This window comes from Lichenostomus cassidix, chromosome 1 (genome assembly GCF_008360975.1).
Source record: "Lichenostomus cassidix isolate B80296 chromosome 1, HeHo_3.0, whole genome shotgun sequence".
In the NCBI taxonomy this organism is placed as follows: domain Eukaryota; kingdom Metazoa; phylum Chordata; class Aves; order Passeriformes; family Meliphagidae; genus Lichenostomus; species Lichenostomus cassidix.
The window spans coordinates 15,031,978-15,048,032 of NC_139479.1; the positions used below are offsets into that span (position 1 = coordinate 15,031,978).

The 16,055-nt window shown below is 41.3% G+C and overlaps 1 protein-coding gene across 1 annotated transcript in view; it reads left to right on the forward strand.

Moving 5' to 3' along the window:
• PHKA2 (phosphorylase kinase regulatory subunit alpha 2) overlaps positions 1–16,055 on the forward strand; it is a 44,771-nt gene that overhangs the window by 24,025 nt on the left and 4,691 nt on the right. Inside the window, exons 18-30 of the mRNA XM_085051147.1 lie at positions 40–203; positions 854–1,027; positions 1,964–2,052; positions 3,126–3,259; positions 4,790–4,946; positions 6,431–6,510; positions 6,740–6,818; positions 6,912–7,041; positions 7,626–7,727; positions 8,325–8,443; positions 12,277–12,444; positions 13,971–14,024; positions 15,390–15,590. Of these exons, the coding sequence (XP_084907273.1) occupies positions 40–203; positions 854–1,027; positions 1,964–2,052; positions 3,126–3,259; positions 4,790–4,946; positions 6,431–6,510; positions 6,740–6,818; positions 6,912–7,041; positions 7,626–7,727; positions 8,325–8,443; positions 12,277–12,444; positions 13,971–14,024; positions 15,390–15,590 (1,651 nt within the window). The remainder of the gene's footprint in view (positions 1–39; positions 204–853; positions 1,028–1,963; positions 2,053–3,125; positions 3,260–4,789; positions 4,947–6,430; positions 6,511–6,739; positions 6,819–6,911; positions 7,042–7,625; positions 7,728–8,324; positions 8,444–12,276; positions 12,445–13,970; positions 14,025–15,389; positions 15,591–16,055) is intronic.

Consider the following 16,055-nt stretch of genomic DNA (forward strand, 5'->3'; position numbering starts at 1 on the left):
TGGATGTTAATGCTCTTTAGCATGTGTTCCCTTTTGCAGGGTGAAGATAGGCAAGCTATCAGAATTTCTTACCACCTCTTTCCATACATATCTGAGCTTCCTGGATCCAGACTGTGACCTAAAACTGTTTGATGACCGTAATGAAGACTGTAATAGTCCTGACAGTGAATATGGCGACTACCCGGCAGATTTCTGTGAACAAGGTAGTAATGTTTTTCCACTTGGTATTTTTTCTCTATGGAGTTCTATCAGCAGAGCATGGGTTTGCCTACAGTGCAGAGTCTGTTCTGTGCACATCTGATGGGCATTTGGGTTTCTCTTGCATCCACCTGAGGACAGGACCTGCAGGACTCAGTTTGGACAATGAATTCATTTGTTTTCTTCCTGCATTTGTAGTATGTCATTGACTGGTAACTGCTACAGTAAAGCTGAGTCTGGAGAGTCAGCAGATGGGGAGGTGTGGAAGAGGTTAGAGGGAGGAAGAGACTGTGAGAAGTCATAGACAAGAGCTAGTGTGGAAGAGATGATAGAGTCTTAAAATCATACAGGTTGGAAGAGGCTGGTATGATCAGCTCCAGCTGTATTCTGTGATCTACCAGCAAGATAAAAACCCTTTTGATTCCTTTCAAAGGGAAAGCTAGTTCTTAGTCTGACTGTTTTCAGTGTCAAAAAATGATTTTTTTCTTTTTTTCCCAACTTGTTTGGCTTAAAAATATCCTCTTTATGGTATTCTTGCATTTTTGAGTGCCCTTCTATATAAGCAAGAATGGAGAGGTGTGTTTGAATGAGAAAGTGATGGTAAATGGTGATTTTTACCTTTAAGAAACCTCTTCTTTTTTTCATGTTACATTAGATAGCCAGGATGAGCTGGATCAGTATATAAATGAAGTCTTGCAAAGCACTGCACTGAAGTCATACCTGCCTCCAACTTCGAAGACTGCAAATCAGCTACCTGTGTTCAGTGCAAACCATTCCACAGAAGAGATACTGTCAATAATGGCCAAGACAAAGGGCTTGGAAGTTCCAGGTATTTCTTCCTTTTATTTATTTAGTGATAATAGTAGGAAACCTGGTTTGGATGCTACAAGGGGTAAGTTCAAGTATTTAAAAATTAGGCCTTTTGACATAGTGCCATTAGTTCTTTCTTTATAGAGAAGAAATAAGAAATACCTTAAGAAGTAAGGATGACTCTGAAGCTGTTATTCTCATGTTCCTACAGTATCCCGTGTCATGGTGTATACATAGAAAACCTGCAATGAAATGTAACATTTAATCAAAGTTAATGTTAGGGAAGCTGCTACAGCTTCTTAGTTGGCTAGAATTTTAGAACCCAAACCAGTTAATTAATTGTTTTGTCGTTGCTTATATAAAGGCAGACAAAATGTACTTTTTAATTTTAGTAATGTTTAACTTCAGTGTAAATTAATAACTACCAAGCTTTTCTGTTAGTCTTTTTTGCCATCTTTCATGTGCCACATCATCTGATGCTCCATTGTGCCACATCATCTGATGCTCCATTGAATTCAGCATATGAAGTTAACAGAGCATTAACATGAATTTAACTTTATAATTTTAATTATGATATCTTACAAGTTAGGCCATTTTCTCCACTTATTTCTTGTTGAAATGTTTAAAACACTTGGCAGGGTCAGATCATTGGGCTGCAGGATTTCTGAGTCATGGGCCAAATAAGAGGTATCATTTGAGCATGTAGCCCCTGAGCCTTTGACATGCTGATCTCAGAAACTCTTGGAGCAAACCTGCAAGGAGATAAGGTTCAGAACATGAGCTTGTCTCAGAATTCCATGCACAGCATCTCAGAAGCACTGTCTCTGTATTTTGACTCTTGGAGGTATTTCTGTTGTTTTTACCTAGTCAAGCTGCTTTATGTAGGTGTTTTTTATTTTCATGTTACTGAAACAGACTTTTTTTTCCTTTCTGTTCTGGTGACTTTGCTTTCCAGCCGTGTCTATGTCTCTTCCCACCAAAGTTCTGAACACACACCGAAAATCTCTGAATCTTGTTGATAATCCTCATTTCTTTGAGACAAAGGTAAGGTGTGGGAATTTTTATGCTGTGTGTGGTTTTGGGTGCAATGCTGTAGCCTTTCCTCATGTTTTCCTTCCAATCCCTATGCCAGGTCTAATTTTCCTTCACAGACAAGCTATTCTATCCAAGGCACTCCCTTGTTTTGGAAATTATTTTTTTGGCTGGATGAAGGCTTTTTAGTCAAATAGACACGATCAAGTGGAAAGTTTTTAATTGCATGTGCAAAACAGAAAGTAACATAATAGTTGCTTATTTTTAAAAGCCAAAAGTTAAGTCATCATCTTTAATTCTTGCTGAACACAAGGGGAAGGACAGGATGTTCACAGCCTTTAGAGATGTTTTCCAAGAAATGCTACTTATAGTAACATCTGGGTAAGAGGGAATGTGTGAATGTCCTTAAGGCAGCAGCCAAATCCCACCTCAAGGCATGAAGATAGGACTGTGCTGGGCACTTCTTTTGTCTTGCTGTATGTGACCAGCTGCTGAGAATGGCTTAAAGAAGTTGTATGCAGCTGCCTGAAGGATTCTGCTCTGCACAAGGCTCTGTTTGTGGAAATGGTATTTTAGGGTTATATAAACTGCTGAACAGCCTGTTAAACAAAACTTATTTTCATCCAAGAATTAACCATAGGATTGCATCATCTGATTAGTTAACATTTTATTTTCATAAGCTTGGAAGATTTATAATTGCAATATATGCATTCATAAAGCACCACTTATATACAGCTTAGAAATAGAACTTGAAAAGCACTAAATTATTTCAACTAAAAAAAAGGATAGTATCTCTTTGCTTTTCTCTTTAGAAGTAACGTGACAGGAAAAGCTTGCAGTTAAAAATAAATAGATACAATAGATACAAGGTTTCATTCTGGGTTGCGTTTCTTCAGATTAGTCTCCTTTTTATGCCTGCAGTACCCTAGCAAGAACTAATTGATGTGTCTGTATTTCAAGGGCAGAGTTTTGTTGCAAGTCTGTTGTGATTTTTTTAATGGCAGGTTTGAAGTTACAGGACATTACAGATCTGCTGCTTTTTTCAAGATCATGTCTCTTGATTTTTCATCCATCTTTGTTATCAGGACCGTGAAAGTGTTTTGCACTTACCTAAAGATGCTCATGGTGATTTGGATTGCAGGAAGCTTGTTGATCAGCTGAAGGAATGTCCAACACTCCATGATCAAGCAGATATCTTATATATCTTGCATATACTAAAGTAAGTTACCTGAATATGAACTTTAGCATCTTTAAGTTTGGTCACAACTGATAATTCTTGTGCAAAAGCTTTCCACTATTCAGGTTGTGTTTTGAGGGGAGAATGGAAATACTTTGTGCTTTAACATTTTTCAGCTATATTTTCAGTTAGTTTGATTACAGAAATTATTTGGATACCAAAGAAGACTTGTGCAAATTTTAGAATTGATTAGCACACGATTGCAAATACATAAAGTCTCCAGGGCTCACAAATTAGATGCACAAATCCTTTCCATGAAGGAGATCACACCCTGCTATATTTGTGGCACTCCATTTAAAGCTCACAAAGATTGGGTGAACTTTATCTTTTTCACATAGAAAAAAACCTTTTCTTGTTTTATTCACAAGAATGGAAGTGGAAGGAAACTTCACTTTGTCATTTTCCAAGTAAAAGCAAAATGTAGTTTTAATGAGTGTTCACTATTTTTTCTCTAATCCCTCTGCATGTTTAAGTACGCAACTGGCTGAAACTTGGTACTTTAAAAAAAATTCTTGGAAGGAGTCTAGACCCATCTGCTGGGGTTAGTAAACACCTGCTATTTAAATTGGTTTGATGGGAACAAAATGCAAATACAAACAACAGAATCATCTTCTGAAGTGTGTTTATTCAGCTTTTTTTTTTCCTGTGCAGAATGGAACCTGTCAGGCAGTTAGCTTTTGGTGCAAAGACAAGTATGTGTTAATCACAGATGGTCTTCCCTACTGCTACAAAGATTGCATTTTTGTTTATTTTAGTCTGTCTCCTGTGAGGACCTCTTCTTTGATCTTCTTGATTTCCCATGCAAAATGTTTAGCATCCTCTCTTAAAGAGTAAAGGAAATCCTATAAAAAATATATTTTGTGGTTTAACTGCATCTAACACCAGTGATTTCACCAAGGGAGTCTCTGTTGGGCAGGCAGGTGGTCCTGCAGACAGAGTCCACCAGGACCTCTGGTGGACTCTGTCTGCCGGAGTTGAAAAGTAATTCTGTGACACTTCAAAACATTACCAAAGAGAAGCCATAATGCAATGAATTTCAAAACCAGGAGAGGAACAGAAATCTCCTTTGCTTTTTCAGTAATGGCAAAAGCAATATGGAAGTTTAGTTTATAGCTAAGAAAGAGGCAAGGCTAAAAAATTCCCTTGAAGCATCTGAAAAATGGGTGCAGTCTTCACCAATACTGAAGATGTTCTTGCATTCTGCTCTAAAACAGCACTGCATGGAGTGTTCCTCCAGCAAACTGTCCATGTGAATGCTCAGTTTAAAGTCTAGTGGGAAATCCTTCAGGTGGTTTCTTTTCAAGTCACTGGCTCACAGCTGAGTGAGTACTCAAATTAGTGTGGAAGTTCCTGGTATCAAGAGGATTTTGTCCATATATCTGGTGAAGGCACAGATGTCTCATTTGGTATTTAATTCTGTCACCAACTTGAGCAAGGCAGTCAAAATCTGGCTGTGTGGTAAGGTGTAGCATCTTACCTGATGACAATTACCTCCTGTTTCTTTTGTGGCAGAGGTGCTGACTGGGACACAGAGCTGGATGGACAGTATGGTGTCACTGTTCACTGCCTCCTCAATGAGCTCTACAGAAAGGCAGGACTCAATCAAGAATGGGGCTTAATCCGTTACATTTCTGGTATTCTCAAAAAGAGAGTTGAAGTCCTGGCTGAGGTATGAAATACAAATAATCCTGGTTCAGCTTCCTGCCTGGGAACAGAGATAAAACTGCCAGTTTGCTGTTGGGGTTTATGCTTGCCCTTCCTCTCATTTTTCTTTACAACATAGCTAGTGCAGCATTTTTTATCAAATGATGGTTGCTTTTCTGATCTATAGTCTTACTACATCTTTATCTTTTGTCTGTACTGAGAACTGTGCTGAAGTTGGCATGGACTGAGAACACCACACTGTAAATTGCTGTGAAGGCTTCATTTTACCTCTGTTAATCAGAGAAGCTTAATTGTGTGCTCTGATAGCTGCAGTTGTGACTGGTAATTGTCTGTTGCTGTCGTAATGGTTTGAACACTTTTGGAATACTGCTATATCAAAGTGATTGTGATGACACAAAAATATGTTCTGCCCATTTCCATCCCCTTGGGTGGACAGTCTGCCATGTGAATTGATGTTTGGAACCATTTAAGTGTCCGTGACTATTAAGTGGTAACAAGAAAAATCCACCGTAAGAGTACAGATATGATTCTGATCATTACAGAAATGTTTCCTCTCAAGTACTCTAAAAGTATTCGTTTAATTTTCCAGTTATCCCTTGCATATTTCTGAGGAGCTCTTTCTGTAAGTCCTGGCCATTTTCAAGGCTCTGACTGTCACACCTAGGATGCCCTATTTTAGTGACAGTCCTGTCTATGGGGAGCAGTGTGTGATAATCACTGTGCATGGTATTAAGCACAGAACTTTTTTCATTCTCAAGACACAATGGCTGAGCAGTACAGATGTGCTCAGAGAAAGCCACATTTGTTCACTTGAGAAGGTATTAACAAAGAATTGTGGAGGAAGAGGGTAGAGATGATCTGTTTTCTTCCATGTTAAGGGAGTGAAAATGGACTCTTCAAAATCAGAGAAACACTACTCTGTGAGGTTTTTGATTAAGGATACTAAAACAGGTAAACTGAACACCCTCTCTTAAAGGAGGTCGATACAAAAGAGTAAACACTGTGGTACTGGGGAAAGTACCTGTTTCAGAATGTACCAGGAATGTGATGCAGTATGCTGTGTGTTTGTTTTAGGAGATGCATTAGTACACAGTATTTTCTTTAGCTAATGTTGCCAAACTTTGGATTGATTAAAAATATTTTTCTCTTAATCAAAGAACAAAAGTTTATCATAGGATAAAGGATGAAAGCCTTTATTGATCTGCTAGCCCCACTGGAGTTCCTAATCTAATCATTATGCTGCTGATTTCACTGAGCAGGGAAACAGGCCACTTTCAGCCTGGGCAGACTCTCATAGCCCTGTTGACCTCAGGAGATCTTTGGAAACTATTAAACAGCATTCTGCTGGGTCCACATGTCTGGTAGTTAAGAGAAATGCATTTAAAAATTGCTAAAGAAATGGAATTAATTTAATTTTGGGAATTAAAAGCCATATCACTTCCACATGACTCAGAGAAAGGTCTCTTGTATTTTGTCCCCTTATGATAGGCATGCACAGACCTTCTGTCACACCACAAGCAGCTTACAGTGGGCCTGCCACCAGAACCCCGTGAGAAAATCATTACCACGTAAGTTGGAGCTCTGTCCCAGGTACAGGCTGCCCTTCATCTTCCTGCTGGTACCATTCTGCTGCTATTATCTTCTTTTAACCTTACTCCTTGCCCTCAAAAGGATTTGCAGCCACCCAGGCAGAATTGTAGGCACCTTTTTTCTGGGTGACTCAATCCCAGTACTTGTCCAAGGGTTTGCTAGCTGGCTGTGCAGAGTCACTGCTACCTGTGGTTTGTCTTCATGCAGCCCACTGCCACCTGAGGAGCTCACAGATCTCATTTATGAAGCCAGTGGCCAAGACATCAGTATTGCAGTCCTGACACAGGTATGTGCCCAGTGCTGTGCCAGTGTTTGGTCTGAGACTGGGAAAGTCATGAGGACCCACTCTGATGGGTGCCTTTGTGATTTGTCCTTCCAGGAAATAATTATGTACTTGGCAATGTACGTCCGGTCACAGCCCAGTCTCTTTGTGGAGATGCTCAGGCTCCGCATTGGTCTCATAATCCAGGTGATGGCCACTGAGCTGGCACGAAGTCTGAAATGCTCAGGTAAGAGGCAGTTTTATTGTAAGGGTACTTATGGCATCATTTTTGCTTCACCCTTCATGGCTGATCTTTTCATTTATATGTGTTAAATCCCTTTATTAGTCTCTTAGTGCATACGTGCAGTTACAAACTTTGAAAATCACTTCTTTTTGACTTAATGAAAGATTTCTCTCCCCTCAGTACCCAGTTATTCAAAGACTATCAAAGGATATTCATTATGGAATAACTCTAACTCTGTAATTTAGATCCACATGTCATCCACTGTTGGGAGATGGCTGCAATGCCTTTCCAAGTGATCTTGTTCCACAAGGGAGCAACTGCTCTCTCATCATGAGCTTCAGTAAAATTTTTCACAAGCTGTGATGTAATAAAAACTAACGCAATGTTATTTCCATGCAGTGTTTGTTGTTTAGTCCTGAACTGTATTTTCCTTGAAATGTGACTATGTATTAATTTTTTAAAAGGAAGCACTAGCCACAAAGTTAAATGTGATTGGACTTAATTCCTCAGCAGTTTCCTTAGTTGGCTTTACAGCTTTTTGTTTTCCCACAGTGATCTTTGTTGTTTGTTTTGTTTTGTTTAACTAGGTGAAGAAGCTTCAGAGAGTTTGATGAATCTAAGCCCCTTTGATATGAAAAGTCTGCTACATCATATTCTCAGTGGGAAAGAGTTTGGAGTGGAAAGAAGCTGTAAGTTGTTCAGTTTTGTATGTTAAGTTAGATTGTCTTATAAGTAAGGATCTATTCTTTCTGCACATAAAGGTAAAAGACAATGTATTAATCATGGGTGATCAATACAGGTGTATGCCTGCTGTGGAATAAACAAAAAAATATTATGGAAGCTATCCTGCACTGAAATAAGATTGTATCAAGTTTTCACTAATACAAAGGCAAACTTCTCAAATGAAGAAATTTTATGGTACCAGAATAAAAGCCATTGAAAGGTCATATCTAACCTGACTTCAAGAAGCATGTCTCTGATGCCCACATATTCATGACTGGCACATCAGCTGTCCCTGGGCTCCTTTGTAGGCCCCCAGAGACTTGTTGCAATTCTGACAAAAGCAACAATTGTTCATTGTCTTGGAAAATCAGTTTCTGATATCCAAGTATGGATTTAGGCCCCTTACTTGATACAATCAGGTTTAAACTCTTGATGTAATTTAAAAGGATGCTGTCACCAAGAGCACTGCACCTTTCTGAAAGGATTTGTGTGTAACTTCTTAGATGCAATTTCATCCATTTTTCCACCCCTAGAATATTAAAAATGTCCATTTGCTTCTCTAGTGCGACCTGTAGATTCCTCTTCATCCAGCCCTGCAATTTCTATTCATGAGATGGGGCATTCTGGAGCAACCAAAACAGAAAGAAGTGGTATTACTAAATTGAAGAGTGAGATGAAGCAGGTGAGGGTTTTCTGTCAATGCTCATCAGAAAGTACAGCTGTTCTGGAACTGTGTTATGTTAGGTTTTATTCTTGCTAAATGAGAGAAATTTCCAAAGATGCTTTGATTTTAAAACTGATCGCTAAATAGAAGGCAGATAGGGGATATTTCCTCCAAAAATATGTTTCCTCTTTTGTTCTTGTTCACATGCTGAATGTAGAAAAACTTGAACAACCTCTAATGCATTTATGAAAGATACATGTGGGAAAGGAATCTTGGTTTGTTTTCTTCCAGTTCTATTTCTTCAGGAATGGAGGATGATTACTGATAGAATTTATACGTATATATTCAAGTTCAATACTTTAAATTACAGTTCAGCTGAGTATATGGGGAGGTCACAGAGAACACAGCCAAAATACTCTGAATGAATGCGACTGATGGTTTTGTTATGAGTGGTTTGATTTCTCTATTTTGTGTCTCTATTAGTAATTTTCTTTTGCTTTAAATAAATAGGAAGGCAGTGGTCAAATAAAATACATTTGTAGGAATGGTTCTATTTTCCCTCCTGGGTTATTCAGCCTAGAGAGGAGAAGGCTCCAAGGAGACCTTATTGCAGCCTTGCAATCTATAAAGGAGGCTTACAAGAAAGATGAAGAGATGCTTTTTGCCAAGGCCTTTAAGTGACAGGACAAGGGGCAGTGGTTTTAAACTGAAAGGGTAGGTTTAGATTAGATAGAAGGACTACATTTTTTACGGTAAAGGGGGAAAGGCAGTGGAACAAGGTTCCCCTATGAGCTTGTGGATGCTGAGGCCGTGGAAATGTGTAAGGTTGAATTGGATGTGGCTTTGAGCAGCCTCACCTAAACAAATATTTGATGTTTTCCCTCGATTGTATGAAACAGACTGATTAAGCCTTCAAAAAGGAGTGGCATTTTTACGTGGTCTTAAAATGGAGCATTTGCTGGTGGCAGTAAAGATCAGTTAATGATTCTTCACGGGATGTGATCAGGCAGGGAAGCAGAGACCCCTGTGGAACACATGGTGTCTGTCTCAGGAGCCCTGGTGCTGTGTTTGAGCTGTGCCACTGCTGGAGCATCATCGTGGACAAGGTCTGGGGGTGGTTGTAAAGGTGCTGCCAGCTGTGCTGCACTGGCCCTGAGGTGGTCTCAGGGACTCAGTCTGAGCAGGGCTCCCAGTGGTACCAGGGGTGTCTGGGTCCGGGTCCTTTCCAGGAAGGAGGAGGGACAAGACACTAGATGGCAGCATTATTTTGTTTGAAATACAGAGGTGGGCCTGAGCTGGAATACTTGGACCTCGATGTTAGAAACATAGTTCTTTGTTTCTTTTGCATTCCATGGAAACTTGGTATTTTGCACAGAGGAGGAGTTGGCTGGGTTTATTTTTGTACCCCCCCCCGACTTTGCCTTTCCTGCTGCTTCCTGCCACATCTAACTGCATTCTCTGAATAATTGACTAGCAGCTAATGTAACATTATTTTGGCAGGGGGTTGGGTAGGGTGGTGCAAGATATACTTTGTTGTTACAAGGAATATTTCAAGTACTTGAACTAACATCTCTGCATGTGTTGAGCAACTGCAGCTCCCTCTTTTCTGGCTGTTCTTTCTTGAGTCTGAACATCAAACCTCTGCCTGAGCCATTAACACTGAATGTGGAGGCCTGGCTTGGGGTGGGCAGCTAAAGAAAAGTGCTTGAAGTCTGAGGTGCTGTGTCCACATTTCAGCAAAAATTTGGCCTTGCTTAGTGCTGCTCATCCAGTTGTCAGCCTGCTGTCTCTCCAGCAAGATGACCTTCTTGTGCAAGGAGAAGCTGATGGCATTGCAACAGATGGGGAATGGAAGTGGCAAGCTTGGATTTTACCCCAGCCCTGAGTCACAGGGGAGCTTTTGCTTGCATCTTAAACTGGTGGTTTGTGCTGGCCATGGTGGGAGCTCAGTGGGTGGCATTGGCAGCTTGTGGCTGCCAAACAGGCTCCTGGCGTGGAGAACTCTGCCTGCTGGTGATCCTGGGAATCAGCAGCAGCTGCCCTGATATCAACTGAAGTGCAACACTGCAAGAGGCCAAGGGTTGTTGCAGTTTTTCCCTGAGTACCTGAGGTTATTCCATATTTCTTGTCTTTGCACAGATGGGTTACCTAGCCATGTTTGTGTTCTGTTCTCATGGCTGTCTGTCTGACATGTTGGTGTCTGGTTTTGGTTTTGTTTTGTAGTTCTTTCATGAGGGGCACTCCATGTCCAGCAGCGTCTTTGCTTCCATGGTAAAACACCGTCTGTAGCTCTGCACCTACTCTTCACCCTATGTGTTTGTGTGCAAGGATCTTGGCTCTAGACACCTGCTCTGTCTTCTGCCTAAACCCTTGTTTTCAAACCCTACCTCTTTGTCTCATTTGTCTCCATTGGGAACCAATTCTCATTAGTAACCTTTTAATAGAAGTTGAGTCTCGCATTTAGATCCACTTAGTTCTTCTGAAGCTTAAGCAGTTGTAGCAGATAAAGTACTGTAGCAGATTTAGCTGCATGATAGTGGATTATGTTACACGTGTCTTCAATATTTAAAAGTAATGTAGTGATGATAAATGCTGGCAGCCTCTGGACAGTGAGGAACCCAGAATAGCTTCAAGTTGCTCAGACAGAAGTTGCATGGGTATCTCCTCAAGCAGTCATCTTCTTTCAAGGCAGAGAACTGTAGCAGAAGATGATTGGATGATTGCTTAAATATTTTACCAACAGAGACTTCAACAATTCAAAGTAAGTCTGAAGCTCCAAATGTGTCATGGAGATACAGACAGCTACATATGCCCTTTGAACTGGTGGTTATGGTTTGTGGTTCTCTGCATCTTCAGACTTAGGGTCAATGGCACACCTCCCAAATGCCCTAAAACCACAGAAGTTCTGTCTGTCATGGTCAGTGTGTAGTGGAAAGGAACAGTAAGCATTGGAACATCGAAGGAACACCACCTGTGCCTCATGGACACCAGTAGCAGTGGAAATGGACTGTTTGCTTGGCTGTGGAGAGTCCATGAGCCTGCAGTTTCCAAACATGCAGTTTTCAGTCTTATTTTCCTCCTTCCCCACTACATTGCTCAGGTGGCTTCCTACTTGGAGATGAGGGGATTTAAGATGGTACTTTCACTTAAATCCTTTCTGGGCTGAAAGTAACAGATGTCAAAAAGCACAGTCTCTGGGAGTGCGAGGAATGGGCAGACTGTGTGTGGAAATCACAACAATTTGGTGGTATTGCCACAACTTTGAAGATGATTTGCTGATTAATTTAGTGTCCAGACCTGGTAGGGTAAAATAATAGAGCAACAAGGATAATAAATGAAACAAGACTAATACTTGCAGAGAGGCAGGCATGATGATTTCATGGCTTTATGAAGTCAGTTTTTAATCTACTTACTGTAATGGAGCTTTTGCACGAGGGCCTCTCTTGCTGGACTATGAACCCTTGGATATTCTTACAACACCAGCCCCATGTTGAATCAGACCTACCTGCAGATCCCCCCACACTGCACAGCAGGGACACTGCCTTGGGAGCAGCTCATGCTTGTTAAAATAGTCAGGTGTTGTATTAAACCAAGCAATGAAGTTCACTGGCTTATGCCATGTTGAAGTGCTTGCCTGTTTTGTTGGGAAATGATGGAAGTGCTTGAGAAATTAATCTTGTTGTGAAGGAGAGAGATGGGGATGAAGGATCAATCTCACCCCATCATCCTGTATAACACCAAGGCCTGTTTTTTCCCTGGTTCTGAGGTAGCATTATAACAGAAGTATATTGGCCAGGAGTGGCACTTGGGGTGGTGGAAAGCAACTAACCAAGGCTTTAATGTCCTTACAGAGGGGCAGTACTCCGTCATCTCCCACCAGCACTTCTCCAACTGGCTCCAGTGGAGACATGAGCTGGGGTGACAGAAAAGGGCAGTGGCTGCGCAGAAGGAGGCTTGATGGTGCTATTAACAGAGTTCCTGTTGGCTTTTATGAGAAAGTGTGGAAAATCCTTCAGAAGGTAAGCTGACCTCTGTGAAGGAAGCAAGCAAGTTGTACAGTAACTCAGGGAGGGGGTGCTCCAGGGGTGGCATCTTGCCAGGAGTGGAAGTTGGTCTTCAGCTGGAAGATGAGTGGAAACCAGAGTCACTGGTAGAATTGTGTCTCTTGAACATAAAAGGGCTCCATTAACAGAAGATCATGTGTTTCTGTGAAAGTGTGTTTTTCTCTTAAACCACCAAGACTGGTTTTTTTGCTGAGCGATTCTGTTCCACCACTGTCTGTTGTGCATCCCGTGGCCTAATGCACATTGTCAGTGCAGCTGAAGGGCACTGCAGTGTAATGCAATGCAGTTCTGTGCTCCAGGTCAGAAAAGCTGTGAGGAATGAAGTAGGACATTGCTCTAAGTCTTCCAGAATGTGTTGAGACATCTTGCTGGCTCTTCTGAGCTGTATGCCATTCTTAACCTTTTCTTATTTGTTAGTTTGTTTTTACGTGAAAAGTAAGTCCTTGCCAGCACCTTGGATATCAGGGATATAGAAATGTGTTGAAGCAACTCTCCAGGAAGAAGGAGAGAGGAATTACAAATCTTAACTTATTTCAAAGTGATTATGCACCTATTTTTCTGCTTTGCTGGATACAGGACAGCATTTGGCACCTTGCAGCACTGAGCTGTTCATGCTTGCCTAGTTGGGAAAAGAGTGCAGCACCAATTTAAGCTGGTTTGAGTTGTCCTTCTAAAATCACTTGCACTCAAGCTGTTAGTGTTGATGTCAGCCAAGGCAAATCATATATGACCTCTTGGCTATTTACTAACAGGATCTTTCAGTAGAGTGAGCATCAGTTCTGACCTAATGTAATAGCTGGGAGTAATTGTATGCTTTTTTCTGGCTGTTAAAATGAATTGTGCTTGTCTTCACTATTTCATTCTTAAAATCTTTTTTGGACTATGCATAAAATCTGTCTCCTCTTCTTGGTGTGTTTCTATTCTATACCTCAGGTACCCAGATGTGTCCTTGCCTTTTCACCATTTAGGTTTTGTCACTGTTTTCTTTATACCACTTGGTATTTCTCTCCCCCAGTGGTTGACATCCTGAGGTGTGGTGTCCTGGATCTGAAACACATAACTAAACATTGTTCTAGCAAAAAATGACAAAAGATTCTGCTTTTGTGGTCTGTTGTCTTGCTTTTGCATTATCTTTTATTTCCAAATCCTTTCCAGCAGAATGCTCCCATCGATTTGTTTCCCTCCTTTGTGTGCCTTTGCTGTAGTGGCTCTAGAAGTGCTTTGCTTCGTTAGCTGGGCTGGAGCACAGCATGGTCTGGTGTGTCATGTCAGGCTATTTCTAATGTTTGCCAGTTACATAATAACTTCTCCAGCAAAGATAAAACAATATTTTTGGGCAGGGGTTTTTTGTGTCATTTGGGGGGTTTTGCTTTGCTGCTTTTTTTTCCTAACTGAAAGTTGTTACATACTGGCTTAGAACAGAGAACCCTCTGATTTACTTGCAAGAACTGTAATTTCTGTTCACTGTTGAAATGTTTCAGTGCCATGGTTTGTCCATTGATGGGTATGTCCTTCCTTCTTCAACCACCAGAGAGGTACAGTAAAATGCCAATGATTTTCTAGCCACGTGTCTGAATGTTTGGTTTGACAGTGTAAGATGCAGCAGGGCTGCTGTTGCAGATCCTTGATTTTACATTTAGAACATCTGGACCTTCCCCCAGCACCTCTGCTAGCTGCCCAGGGTCTGTGCAGGTGAGTTCCTGCCAGGCAGGCCTGGGAGAAGGTTTGTGACAAGTTTTCCCCTTGCTGACCCTGCCTTCTGCACACCTTCTGTCCCCCTGTGCCCACAGACAGGCTCCAGAGAGGGTGGCTGACAGCAGCCCTTTGGGGGAGAGGTGAGGCAGCACAGGCTTGGAATAAAGCAGACATGTTGCTTGCCATTTATTTCTTTTTATATGCTGCAACAGCAGCCAGCGTGTTTTGGCTTCACAGTCGCAAAACTTAATACCAGTTAAGGATGATTGTTTCTAACCAAAGCTTTGACTCTTTAAATCCATAACATTTTCTTGCATTTTTTTCTTAGCTAGATTCTGTCCTTAAGTGCTCTGGCAAATTTTGAATTCACATCTATAAAACAAACTCTAGGGAACAGTAATCCATCAGAGAGGTGCTTGTGTGCCCAAGACTGTTTCTCTGACTGTTTCCCTCAGACTTGTCTCTGGATTCCTTCTTTTCTGAGGGACTGTGGTAACAGCAGAAGAGAGGAGCTGGCATTTTCTGCCAAATTTAAATGTTGGGGTTTGTGGTTTTGTTCAAGAAAGGATAGCTTTATTTATCCCTATTGTATAGATAAAGAGACTTCTAGCCTGTCAGACCTGGACAGTATCTAATTTTGCTGTTTAAAGCAATCGAATGAAATAAGCACAAGCCTCCTAAGGCAGCATAACATCCACAGAGCTCTGCCCAGTGCAAATTAAGCTGCTCTAGAAACACAATAGTGATATCCCTGCACGGCAAAGCTAAAGGGTTTTTTTAAAAATCATCCCTCTAAGCAGGTGATTGTTTTTAAAACCTAGAAGTAAGTTTGGCTTTGTAATTGATCTGCAGTGCCAGAAAGGTATGCACAAGGCAGTGTGTGAGACCACAGCTCGAAGAGCAAAGAGTTAATGTGTCAGCTAAGTATCAGCAGCACTGTATGTAAGTGAGATGTGTGTGTGATGGGTTGCAGGGCTGGAGCAGGCTTCTGGAAGTTGTGTAACTGTTTGCAGAATCAGGGTCTAGCAACACAAAAACTTTCTGTAAGTGCTAAAGCTGCACAAACATTTTGTTCGCTTCAGTCAGTCTGCCCCCCACAGCCCCCATGTGCAGAGACGAGCATATGTTTCAGTGCTTGCAGGATGTGAGGAGCTAGTCTTTTGGATTTGTCAGTTTGTCTTTCCATTTCCACTCAAACTTGCCAGATGACCCCATGTGAAATCAAGTTTGCAGTGCACGTGGAGTCGGTGCTGAACCACGTCCCCCAGCCCGAGTACAGGCAGCTCCTGGTGGAAGCTATTCTCGTCCTCACGTTCCTCTCTGACATTGAGGTGAACAGCATCGGGGGCATCATCCACGTGGACAGAATCGTGCACATGGCCAATGACCTGTTTCTGCAGGAGCTGGTGAGCTCAAAAGGCAGCGGGGGGAAGCCTCCTTTGAAAATTATCCTCTGCTCTTTTCTTAATATGTGTGATGAACTTGGTTTTGTCCTGGCTCTTTCTCGTACAAAGACAGACCAAGTCGCTTAAGTATCTTCTGGAAATATATTTGGGAAAACCAATGTAAGAATCGTGGGAGATTTAAAGGGAATAAAACTGTCGTGGCTAACAAGCTTTGAAGTACAAGGGTAGATTAAAGTGAAGTTCTGCTTTATCAAGACATTAGTATTACCAGTATTTGAGTAATACTAATCCCACCCATTCCCCCCAAAGGACAAAAATCCGTGAAGTTATATGTTCTTCATTTACTTGCACTGATCCAGCTAAGTCATGTGGGCCCTATAGTAATCCTGATTAAGGTTTTCATGAGGGGAAAGAGAATTGCTTTCAGTATTCAGCACAAATGGAAAATCATAATGTGGGGTTTTT